The sequence below is a fragment of the Elaeis guineensis genome, chromosome 1 (assembly GCF_000442705.2).
Source record: "Elaeis guineensis isolate ETL-2024a chromosome 1, EG11, whole genome shotgun sequence".
NCBI classification, from domain to species: domain Eukaryota; kingdom Viridiplantae; phylum Streptophyta; class Magnoliopsida; order Arecales; family Arecaceae; genus Elaeis; species Elaeis guineensis.
Window position 1 is genome coordinate 119,765,668 of NC_025993.2, and position 13,081 is coordinate 119,778,748.

The 13,081-nt window shown below is 36.8% G+C and overlaps 1 protein-coding gene across 1 annotated transcript; it reads left to right on the top strand.

Moving 5' to 3' along the window:
- The first annotated feature begins 2,654 nt into the window (after window positions 1-2,654).
- LOC105032438 (norbelladine 4'-O-methyltransferase 2) lies at window positions 2,655-7,489 on the top strand. Its single transcript, XM_010906892.2, has 5 exons — window positions 2,655-2,863; window positions 2,950-3,029; window positions 5,443-5,587; window positions 5,937-6,068; window positions 7,052-7,489. The coding sequence occupies exons 1-5, from the start codon at window positions 2,795-2,797 to the stop codon at window positions 7,343-7,345; spliced, it is 720 nt and encodes a 239-aa protein (XP_010905194.1). The 5' UTR covers window positions 2,655-2,794; the 3' UTR covers window positions 7,346-7,489.
- Window positions 7,490-13,081: the final 5,592 nt, after the last annotated feature.

Here is a 13,081-nt window from a genome sequence, read left to right on the forward strand (position 1 = left end):
CCGGATCAAATCCATTTTAAAAAGTCTTTCAAGACTGTCCCAGGATGAGCTCCTGGCCGGCTGTCCCACGTACCAAAGCCCGTGAGAGGCTGTCCCAGGCATAAGCTCCTGGCGGGCTGTCCCAGGCATGAGCTCCTGGCCGGCTGATCCACCTGTAAGCCAGTGGGGGCTGTCCCAGGCATAAGCTCCTGGCGGGCTGTCCCAGGCATAAGCTCCTGGCCGGCTGTTCCACATGACAAGGCTAGTCCATACCATATATCTCTTTCTTTTCATTTAATCATTATGTGTTGTATTCATCAATCAATTCTGTCTTGCATTATGATCAATTCAGATATGTCATATCCATATAATCATGCCATCAATCTCTGATACATATATATTAACATAACATACTCATGCTCAAAATCAAATAACAGTATCTCAGATATAATAATTTCATCAATCTCAAATCCGACGATGCAAAACCAATGAGATAAACCAACGGTAAAATAACATATATATAATGGTGATCATGTATAGAGATTCTTACCTTTACCGGTGACTGATCCAAACACAGAAATCAATGTTCTTCTTTGATTTATGAATTTCTCTAACAAAATATTCCACTCGATATCATATGCAGACAATCATCTCTTCATAACCCTGATCAATATAAAAATCACATATATGGAGAAAATTAGCGATAATTGATCCTAATACACAAATCGAGGATCTCTCTTAGGATTAACCAAAATTAGGACTTGTCTATGTATCTGGATCCTCCACTGATCTATAAGACTTCTAGAGAGAGAAAATCCATGAAGAGAGAGAAAATTTTAGAGAGAGAAAGTAGAGAGAGAAAGTGGAGAGAGAAACTTTCGTATCCTTCCGATGAGGCACTCATGGTCGGGATCATCAGAGGTCCTATCAGGGTGACTCAATATGAATCAAGTGTTACAATTTTTGAATAAGATTGGACTGGAATCAGACCTACTGCATGAATTTCGGAGCAACCTCAATTCATCATATTTTTAATTCAAATATATCCTAGTGTTTGTGATGTAATCAGAGAGGAAGAAAAGATCCTAGAGAGACAAAATCCGTAAAGAGAGAGAAAAGTCTAGAGAGAGAATCTAGAGAGAAAAAATGTAGAGAGAGAAGGTAGAGAGAGGAGAGAGAAAGGAGGGAAAAAGGAGAGAGAGGAAAATTCTCTCTCTTCTTCTTCTTATTTTATTTTTATTTTTATTTTTTATTTTCTCTTTTTTTTCTTTTCTTTTTCTTTTTTTTTTTCCTTTTTCTTTTCTTTTTCTTTTCTTCTTCTTCCTTTCTTCTTTTCTTCCCGCGGGTTCCGTTGGGCCAAAACAGGGGAGGAAAAAGAGGGTGGCTCGGGCTCCGACGACTTGGCCGGAGATCCGGCAACGACGGCCGAGCATGCAAGCTGGCCGGCGGCAGGGTCACCCTCCTTGTTGCCGGCGGCAGAGAAGGAAGAAAATCATAAAAACAGGGTATCCCTGTTTGAGCCCGAACCGGAAGCCCGAACCGGCACCTCGCCGGCTTCCAAAAACACCGGTGACCGGAGAATAACAAGGAGAAGAGGAAATACCTTGTTCCGGCGGCCAAAACAGCTCCGGCGACCTCTTTTCTTCCGATCAACCACCACGAAAATCTCTGAGAAAAATCCCTCAAATCCCCTTGATTTACTTCGAAATTTTTGTTGTAAATTCCTAAAGGAAGGTTGGAGGATCTTATAGTGGAGGTTTCCTACCCTAGCCGGACTCTTTGAGTCCGATTTTGCCGGAAATCGTGAAGGAAGAAGACTCCGGCTAGGAGTCTTCCTCCTTCTCTGTTCTGTTTTTTTTTTTTTTTTTTTTTTTGTGTTGTTGGGCCATCTGGGCTACAGGCCCAAGTATACGGGTTGCTACAAACTTTCAGTTGAAAAACTAAAAAAAGGGTCACCGTGCATTGAAAAAGCAATGGTTAACAAATTGAAACATCCATCCAAAAAGGATCTTGGTACTTCCAATATCAACTTACTGAAACAACAATTTAAAAAGGCAAAGCTCGGCAAACTAAAATATCAGTCCAAAAAACATTGAAATGCTCAGTCCATGCATCCGACAAATCAATCCATACATGACCCTACTGTTTTAGAGGTTAAAAAACTACAACAGTAGATTGAAGATTTTTTAAATACTTCCACCATGCATTGACAAAAATCCATATATAAAAAACTGAAACAACAATGGATTGGAGATTTTTTTAATGCATCTACTATACATTGAAAAAGCCATGACACCAATCTATAAACGGACCTCAACAAATGGGCGCGGAGTCACAAAAAAAAAAAAAATTCTTATGGAGGAAATGCCTGGCATCATCTATCGGACCAACCAGCCAGACTGCATGGTGGGGTCAACCTTTGAAATAAAAAAAAAAGGGAAAGTTTCCGACCAAAGAGGCAAAGACCGTAACGGAACGCATGCCCAAAAAAAAAAAAAAAGAAAGAAAGATAGGCCCCACCGTCTAATCCCCCGTCGCGTAGCGCGATAGCCAACGGCAGCCCTTTGAGAGCCAAAATGGTCGACGTGCCCACCAGTAATGACTTGGGCTACAAGTTATTATTATAGGGTAACTGTAGGGTAAGTCTCTTTGATGTTGTCATCAATGACCATAACATATTCGTTACAAGCATTTAGGTGTTGGATCATTTGTCATCCACCTCCACCGGCCTGCAGGTAGAGAGGGGCAGGGGACGGGGCTGAAAAGCAAACACTCACCTTTGCGTTCCAGTTTGTGATCTCTTTAGAGGTCTTTAATGGCTAGCTCGGGAAGAAATTCTTCAATAACCCACAAGAACCTCTTGCAAAGTGATGTCCTTCATCAAGTCAGTTCTTTTACCTCCTCTTATGAGAACTTCCTATGTATTTGGAGTCTTCTCTTCTTCCAATTAACCATTTTTCCTCTTTGCAGTATATATTGGAGAGAAGTGTTTACCCAAGAGAGCATGAACAACTCAAGGGATTGAGAGAGCTGACTATGAAACACGCGAGGTAAGTTCTAACTCTTTAATTAAACCCTGCTGAAATATATTATCGAACCATTTCTTAGCAAAAAAAAGGGAACACTTAGCGAAAAAGAAGAAAAGCATTAGCCGGTTATAGCAATTAAATAAGAACCTCGAACGTTTCATAAGTCTGTGCTCAAACATGGCAGCATTTGATACACACCATCATAATGGTTAAATTATAGGCCATTAAAGTGACCAAGAGAAGTTTGTTTTTTTTTAAAACACTAGAGATTTGTCAAGGCAACTCTTCTGCTTGCAATAGAGTGCAGATTGAGGGTGTCTGTTGTTAGCTCTGTTAAGAGCTTTGTTCTTGGAGAGGGGGATCGTGTTCTATGTGGCTGAGAAAGGTTGGGTTGTGTTGAGCTTGTGTATAAGATTGGGATCGGGTGTCTTTGGCTGTCTTTAGATTGGATAATTTGGATGGTTTTCTACTATTTTTCTTTCAGTACTTTTCGGAAGTATCAAGGTGACCTGAATTGAAGTTACTCCAAGAGTTTTATTAGGCTAAGCTGAGCTGTTTGGACTAAATTTCTGTTATATTTTGCTTATTCTAGATATGATGATACTTGCAGCGAGATGATTCAGGCCTATGTGCTTGTTAAAATGTCACTTTCAGGATTGTCCCAAAGGTCTCTTGGTAGGACATCACAAGCTGCCCTCCTATTCTAAGCTATACCTGTTCGGTCTTGCTAATAGCCTTTTGTTATTTGTCTTCTCTTTCATTTGTTCTACTCCGTGTCATTAATATCTCCCTACTCTAGTTCATTTTACTCTTAAACAAATGACCGGGAGGAATTAATCCTTCTCCCTCTTTCTTCAGAAGAGGGGAAAAAAGGTTGTTCCAATGATCCTGGTCCAGTTTAGTTCCATCCTTTTCCAATTGTCGATTGTTTGTAAACAACTTTCATCGGAGAAGATGCCCTCTAGATGGCTTTTATATGCTCACAGGGTCATCTCTTATTACAGAACGAATAAAGTCGAGGGAATCCTTTGTAAGCTTGATGTTTGAGAAAGCTTAGAATTATTCCATCACTTGGATCAAGTTGATCATCACTTACCAGGAAGTTTCAAGTGCTCCTCAATGGGGCATGAGGAAGATGGTTAATTTGGAAGAGAGGGTTAAAAATAAGGCGATCCCTTATCACCCCATATCTTCATACTTTCTTATTTGCCTTCACTGAAAGGAATATCCTTATCAATGGAGTAGGTTGTCAAATGACCCATGGAGGCATCTAAAATCTCCAATATATGGTCAATTCTCTCTTGTTTTTCCATATTGAGGAGGATTGAATGGCTGATTTGGGGTTCATCTTATATTCCTTTGAGCTCTAATCCAACCTCAAAATTGATTTCCGAAAAGAGTGCTCTGATTTATTTCAGCAGCACTGAAAGGAGTAAATGTTAAGCTAGTTTTTACTTCATTGTAAGACTGAGTCTCTTCCTATTAGATAGTTAGGCCTTTCATTCATTGATAATTAGTTTAACCTTTCTAATTCGATTTTTTTTTTTTAGTGATGATAATCCATGCCTTTTCCAAAATCTCCAATATATGGTCAATTCTCTCTTGTTTTGCCATATTGGGGAGGATTGAATGGCTGACTTGGGGTTCATCTTATATTCCTTGGAACTCTAATCTAACTTCAAAATTGATTTCCGAAAAAAGTGCTCTGATTTATTTCAGCAGCACTGAAAGGAGTAAATGTTAAGCTAGTTTACTTCATTGTAAGACTGAGTCTCTTCCTATTAGATAGTTAGGCCTTTCATTCAAAGACAATTAGTTTAACCTTTCTAATTGGATTTTTTATTTAGTGATGATAATCCATGCCTCTTCCAAAATCTCCAATATATGGTCAATTCTCTCTTGTTTTGCCATATGGAGGAGGATTGAATGACTGATTTGGTGTTCATCTTATATTCCTTTGGGCTCTAATCTAACCTCAAAATTGATTTCCGAAAATAGTGCTCTGATTTATTTCAGCAGCACTGAAAGGAGTAAATGTTAAGCTAGTTTACTTCATTGTAAGACTGAGTCTCTTCCTTTTAGATGGTTAGGTCTTTCATTCATTGATAATTAGTTTAAACTTTCTAATTGGATTTTTTATTTAGTGATGATAATCCATGCCTCTTAATATATTTTAGATACTCAAGAATATCTAGAGTAGTGGAATTTTTAGTTAATGATAAACAACTGATGTTTAAGGTTTTATACTTTAAGAATTGGCTGCATTTCAAATTTCACATATTTAATAATGTAGCTCATAATATGTCAACTAAATTAAATGAACTATAGCATGATATGTCTAGTTCTAGATTGCCAATCTATTTTTGTTTTGCCCTCAGATGAGGTGATTATAATTGGCTACTATATATGCTATTTTAAATTCTTAATATGACAGGGGTTTAATGAGCGTGCCCCCTGAGGAAGGCCAGCTGCTCTCTATGCTTCTCAAGCTCATGAATGCAAAAAAGACAATAGAGATTGGGGTGTTCACTGGTTATTCACTCCTTACAACAGCACTGGCATTGCCAAAAGATGGCAAGGTGCTTCTAACCCTTTATTCTTTCCCTGACATCCTATTTCTTGTCAACATTATAGTAATGCTCTACTCTTGTCGTTGGTTACTTGGTCTGTCTTTAGTGGTTGTTTGATTACCTAATTGGTAAGGAAAAAAAACATCATATATTTAATTTATTTTGCATTTGACTGGTGGTTTGAAGTTTGTTTATAAAGTTATGCTTTTGATTGATTTGCAAATCTTATTAGCCGAAGTCATGATCATGGATGAAAATTAAGGTTTAATCTTAGTTTAATCATCAATCTCTTTCAAAAGGCTGAGCTATAAAATTATGCCATGACCCCTTATCCTTCCTTTTCATAATTTTGTTGTAGATAACGGCCATTGACATTGAAAAATCAAACTTTGAGATAGGGCTACCATTTATTCAAAGAGCAGGAGTTGAGAACAAGATTAATTTCATCGAGTCAGCAGCACTTCCTGTTCTTGATAAAATGATTCAAGAGGTAAGTTTTCACCATATGTCAACAACAATTAAATATGATATCCTTTATGGTGCACAATATTTTTTTATATTTCATTATGTTGTTACTAACAGTTTAGGCAAGACTATATATGTTTTGCCTGTTTAAAAATAAGCTGAACATAGGTTAAACCACATAGACGTTAATTGTAAAGGTGTTGCATGATTAGAGGAGATACACTTAAAGATGATGTAGGCATAAATTTTATAATGTTTGAACATTGAGCAAATATGAGATGCTTTTTATTTATGGATAGAGATAAGTTATAAAGACATAAATTGATATAATACCAAATTTATTAACTCTTTTTTGCTGTGTACTCATGAGGAGACTACTGTGAGATAATTGCTCACTTCCCTTTCTGTTAACAAGATATGCAAGCTTATGTGAAGGGAAACTCCCAATAGAACGCAGAATTGTTGGAGTTGTTAGATATATTGGTTAAAAAAATGCTGTGTCAGTTATTAATCAGGGAGCCCTTATTTATCTAGATGACCTTGGTTAGAAATTTCCTTGATGTTTAGATAATGTAAAATGATAGTTTAAGGAATATGTTCTATTTTATTAGAACATGTTTTACCAGAGTGTAGTGTCAAGTTACTGCTAAACTATGTTCATTACTCTAGCACCACTGAATAAAGTAAAACAATATGAAGATTTTCATATTTTTTAGACCTTCCTTGTGCATGCTTTTGTCTTGTATATTATGTCCGTTTATTTTGCCGGCAAGCAAGAAATATTTTTTCTCTTAGCTTGTATAGGAGAGTGTATGATAACCTTCAAAGTCAGAAACTTATACAGGCGTTTGTGCACAAAAGGAAAACAACATTTCCATGCTAAAATTAGACTTTCATCGTATGGCTAACTATTGTTGGATATTCAACCAAGAGAATATATGAATGACTTCTATATAAGATGAACTTTACAACCATTTTTGTGACTGCATAAATTATGGGCAATTGCAGGTAAAGGAAGATGACCTCTTTGATTTTGCATTTGTCGATGCTGACAAGTCAAATTATATGGAATACCATGAGCGTTTGCTAAAACTTATCAGGGTTGGAGGAGCTATTGCATATGATAACACACTTTGGGGTGGCAGTGTGGCTGTTCCAGTGGATCCTTCTCATGCTGAGAGGTTCATTGAAGGTAGAAACTTAACAGTGAAGTTCAATGATTTCTTGGCTGCTGATCCTCGAATTGAGATATCACAAGTTTGTATTGCTGATGGGCTTACTATCTGTAGGCGCATTATCTGATTGTGCAGTCTTGATCACCACTTTTCATGCATGCTTTATCTATGGAAACAAGGTCTTCAAGCTCTTTAGATACAGTTTCCTTTCTTCAGTATGTACTTGGATTAAATAAATTTCCCAACATTTCAAAAGTGACATTTTTCTTGATGTATTGGGGCTGAAGCACTTCGTTTTGCTTGTGCCAATCTTTCTTAGAAAAAAGGTTGCTGTTTGTCTTTCTAGGTAAATCAAGCATCTGCATAAGTACATAGAGATGCATGTTTATGTTCAAAAGAATAAAAGTCATTTGAGTATTTTGGAGATCTATAGGAGTTGCATCTTTTGAAGAAAACTGGCAGATGACATTCTGAAATGGTAGGGACATGTTCCCTTAAGAATAAGGCCTGAGAGCAAGGTTCATTAAAGCTATGATTTTGTAATCTTGCATGCATCTGTGGATGTGTAAATAAATGGGCATACAGAGTATGAATACATGCGGGTTTTGTGTAACTGCTTGCAGATTTCTATGAACCGACGCATGCATATACATGGCTATATTTGTAACTAATCTATTTTTGTGTAACTAGATGGAGATTATAGTCTTAGTGCTCATAGCCATTGGCTGCAATACTGTCCTTTCTTATTAGCATACCATAATATTATGTAGGCATAGGCCTTCTTAGCAGAAATCTAAAAACTACTTTCTTAACTCTGTATAATATCTGACTATTCAATGCTAAATTTGGATGTTGAGATAAATGCTCATTATAATGCTACATATTTGTTCTCCCAGTATGACAGATAAAGGCTAAACATTAACAAAGAAAAACAATTCTGCTATTAAGAAGCATCACATGGCAAATGCTTATGTACTTGAAATATCATTTAATAATAAACTGCAATTCAAATTACCAAGGGATGCAACGTTGAAATCAATTGGTGGATATCTTTCTGAAAATATAAAGAAGAAGAAAATTTTCCATTTTTTCGAACAGTCAATTTGTTTGAATCCCAATCTTGCTTCCATAGATGCATGGCGTGTAATATCTGATCCAAATAGACTAGTCCACTATGAAATTGCCCACACAAAGCCCACATGAAAAAAAAAAAAAAGAAAAAAAAATGGACGTTTGAGATGATGAATCCCAACGAAAGTCTTTTTCTCCCCCATTTTCGATCAAAAAAGAGTCTCCTAGGGCCAACGAGAACCTTAAGGAGTATCCTATAAAACCCCCCCGTCCTTTCTCCAAGGCTGGCAATGACGAGCACCAGTTTTCTCTTTTTCTTCTCCTTGAATTCTCCCGTTGAAACCACGGATGCCCTCATCATGTCCATCTAAAATCCTTGCCAGAGCTCAAGGTAAACCCAGCCCCTTTTCCTCTTTTTTTTTTTTTCCTCCTTTCCATATCATTGCACACCCCCACCAGCCGTTGGGTTTGCTGAAAATCCCATAAAAGTGGTAGCCTTATTTTTCCTCTATTTGGCCAAGTCTCTTTTCTCTTTTTCTAGCCACTGTCACCACCACCTATGGTGCTGTACCTATGGTGCACGACCCCCACCTTCCTACCTGTCTTCTCCGAAGGTCATGGTTATCGGTGATCGACCAATGATTGAAAAAAATTCAAAGAAAAGGGTGGTCCCTTATTTTTCTAAAATTTTATTATTTTCTTTTGTTGGTCGATCGCTTGCCCTCAACTGTCCCTTGCTCCACCACCGTCGCCCAGCTGTCCACCACCCGCAGCTGGTCATCGGGCCATGAACCACCAGGTCATCTCCCTTTGATCGGCCAAGAAAGGAAAAAGAGAAATCAAAAAGAAAAGAAAAGAAAAGGAAGAAGAAGAAGAGAGAGAAAAGTTCTCTCTCTCCCTCTCTCTCTTAAGTCCCTCTAGGGTTTCTCTCTCTTTCCTTCTCTTTCTTCCTCCATTCTCTCTCTAGAAGATGATAGAACCCTAGATGCTATTTTCTCTCTCTACTTTCTCTCTCTTCTCCTACTTTCTCTCTTTAGGAAAGATCTAATAGATCACGTGTTGAGCCATTTTTTTTTCTCTTCTAAGGATCCATGTTGACTCCGACAAAATAACCCCAATCGATTTAGTACCCGGATGGTCTATCGGACTGATCATTTGGTCAACAGCCTTCTTTTATTATTATTTAATTTTATTAAATTTATTAAATAAAAATTGATCATAATTTAATATTTTAAATATAATTATTTGATTCATTTAACGAAGTCTAAAGATCTAGAACGAATGAAGTAAGTAGATCTTACACTCTTTATTTATTTTTAAATTTTTATTTTTTTATATAAATGATCTATTGTTGATGACATCATATTTTTCATAAAATAAGAATCGGCATATATGATATAAAAAAGATATATTTTATGATGACCATTGATTTCATGAATATATTTTATGAAAATAATATGTTTATGAAGTATGAATTTTATAGTGTTTTTACCTATATATGTATATGTATATTTTAAAAAAAAATAAAGATTTTAAAGACTCTCAAATAGCTATGAACGAATCTCTATGGGAAGGTCGATATATGGAGCTCGCATCCATATGAAACATGGCCCCGCTAATGGGTATAAAGTTAGTATATGAAACAAGAACTCTGTCGATTAAGAAATATGGTCCTATCACAGATATAATAGCAACTTTAGCACAAATGTTTGTGAGCAATATTTTGAAAATATGACATGAACACCTGACAAGAATGATTTATGAATCATATTTATGAAATATTTATGGATTTATGCATGTATGATTATCTTTATACCTTATTTTATTATATGCTTTATAATACTTTAATTTTTATAATATCTATTATTTTTTAAATATTGTATTATTATAGAAAAATTTATACTTAATTCGATAAGGAAGTGTAGGTTCTACTTATTGAGTTAGTGTAGTTCATATTTTTTTTATTTTTCTTCTTTTATAAAGAAATAAGGTTAGGATGGATGAAGGATTTCGGCTTGAAAATTTATATAGTGAGCTTAAAATATTATAGCAAAAACTTAGTTTATTTTATGATCATGGACTTGTAGTTATCTATTTGCGAATTTTGAGACTTGAGTTGGTCTTTGCTTTGGATTTAGATGCTCTGAACCAATTTTGGTTTAATTAAGAATTTGAATTGAATTTTTTTATTACTTTTATTTATGATGCATCTGTTAATATATTTAAGAAAATGAATGTTGGCTTTATGTTATTGTGGGTTCTATCTCTTGATAGCATGACGGTGTTATGTCTCGGATATGGGGCATGACATGGTGCACCATTAAATATCAGGCATGTGTGGTTCAAGCTTGAAATTGGAATTAGAATTAGAATGGATTGATTAGGAATCAGAATGATCATATCCATCGACATATTTAATTCATGAATGAAATTAAAATGAATTTCGAATATTAGGGGAGAGTCAGAATTGCATTTTGGAGGATTGGGATATTTTCATTTTGTCTTGAAAATAAAATAGGAATAGAATTCCTCTCAATCAAATGGCTAAAATAGGAGTCATTCATTCCCACTTCCTCTCCAAAGCTTAACTCCCTCCAACCAAACATGCCCATTAAATCTTAATGAAGCAAAGGGGCTGAATATAATTTGTTGAATAACATGGCATGCTATGCTGCTGCTCCTGAACCATGATACAACCTTTTCCTTGAAAGGAAGAAAGTGTTAGTGTGTATAGAAGAGCAATATAGATGCATATTTTGAAGTTATAACAGAAGTTCCTTGTCTACTTCAGAAGGCAAAAGAACAGGGTAATGAGAAGGCTTCATATGTACCTGTTCGAGAAAACCACCCTAATCTCTTATCAACTCTGTTCTTGGTACCTTTGACTAGCAGGGCAACTATTTGCTCTCCTAGTGCTGGGTCTGCTGGCCATAAGAAAGTCATATTAGATAGGAATAATAATTGCAACAAAGTCGATCACTGAACTTGCTTCAGCATATGTTATCGATGACTGAATATTTTCCATCATGCCAGCATCCCGGCATTTGGATCAATGAAATAAGGTAGCGACCTCCATGATGAACATTATCCATTAATCTATTTCTCCTGATCATGTGAACTTCAAGAAAGAAGTGTTCAATAACCTATATACATGGAAGATTAGTTTGAGCATAAGCAACAAACTTTATGTTTCCTCTAGATATAAAATCACATACAAAATCAATTTTTATGAAAGCAATAATTGTCACTCTGTTGTTATTAGAACATTGAAACTTTTGGTGTCGTTAGCATAAAATTAATGGTTTTGAGTGAACCATGAGTGGATTCGTTCTCTTGATTGACTATTATCCGAATCACAAAATCACAGCTCCAGTCAGGAACAAGATCAATTATTTAGAAGATAAAAAATGTCCTCTAATCTGACAAAAGCCTCGAACTTACACATTTGAGGATCAAGCAAAAGTATGCTCTTCTGATTTGCCTTCTTGAACACCCCAAATCTTGAAACCAACTCAGCTACCACCGTAGTGTCCAACAAAACACTGAGAGGCCTATAAGGTGAACAGTGACTAGGTGACGAGGTCTCACTGGGCTTGCACCTTCAAGCACAGGGATAACTCCCTCATTGGAGAGGAACTCATGGCTATCTGCATCAGGCCATGACACCAAATTGTGGCAATTAAGACATTGAGACCTCTCACAAGATCACACAAAGTACTTTCACTTTCTTTTTTTTTTTTGAGAAACCAGGTGGAAGAATGGCTCTTCCCCCGAGAAATTTATTTAAGTTATGTTATGAGTTTATAGAAGGGTGTGTTGGGTTTTGTACCCAAGAAGTACGGGCAAGGTTAGAACTGCGCGGGTGGGGCTGTCACATCTTTGGAGGGCCCAGACCAAAGAATGCATGGATTAGGGGAAGACTAGCTGAGCTTCAGGATCAAAGGAGGTTTGTTAGAACATGTGAGGCACCTGATAAGTGAGTCGGAGCCTCGTGAGAAACAGAGACCTGAAATCCAAACTGAATGTCTCTGTCAGAGTTCTGAATAGAAGGATTGAAGGATTTTGAATAAGTGGTATTGTAAACAATCCAGGTAATAAGGATCGAACTCGGAACAGTCCCAATGAACTTCCTTTAGACTTCGGTGGGCGAGAGAAGATGATCGAGATGTGTTTCCATGTAGCTCAGATTTGGGTCAATGGTGATTGATGTCCCGCTTTTTAGTGTGAAGGCTGCCTGTTTGGCTGTTATTAGAGACATCGTGGCACTGAAGCGGAAGATGCGAGAGTTGTGTTCTTTCTAAAAACTCCACACGCCAGCTACTAGAAGACATTCAAAGGCTGGAGATTTTTCCTGAATGGGCGGTAGTTTCATCCAGGAGTCCCATATTTGATTGTATGAAGCAGGAAGCCTCGAAACATTGAGTGTCGAGAGCAAAGCATCCCAAAAGATTTGAGAGAACTTACACTGAAGCCGCAGATGATCGGTAGATTCCTGGTTTTCTCCACATAATGGACATTCATTTGTTATGATCATTCCTTTTTTGGTTAGATTTGTTGCTGTTAATATTTTGTCATGGTAACATAACCAGGAGAATAGTTTGGCCTTTTCTGATATGGGAAGTTTCCAAACTGCTTTGCCAAAATGAGAGATCACACCTCCATGCATGAAAAATTTGTAGCAATTTCTAACTAGAATTGATCCTTTATTGCTCCATTTCCACAGCCTTTTGTCTGGTTCGGATGACAACTGAAATGGTTGAAGTAGCTGAATTAGATTACGGAGTACTCAGTT

Excerpts from the sequence above, each read along its gene's own strand:
- LOC105032438 (XM_010906892.2), top strand. The coding sequence starts at position 2,795 with ATGGCTAGCTCGGGAAGAAATTCTTCAATAACCCACAAGAACCTCTTG. Across the intron at positions 3,030-5,442 it reads CTGACTATGAAACACGCGAG|GGGTTTAATGAGCGTGCCCC; the intron begins GTAAGTTCTAAC and ends TTAATATGACAG. Across the intron at positions 5,588-5,936 it reads CATTGCCAAAAGATGGCAAG|ATAACGGCCATTGACATTGA; the intron begins GTGCTTCTAACC and ends ATTTTGTTGTAG.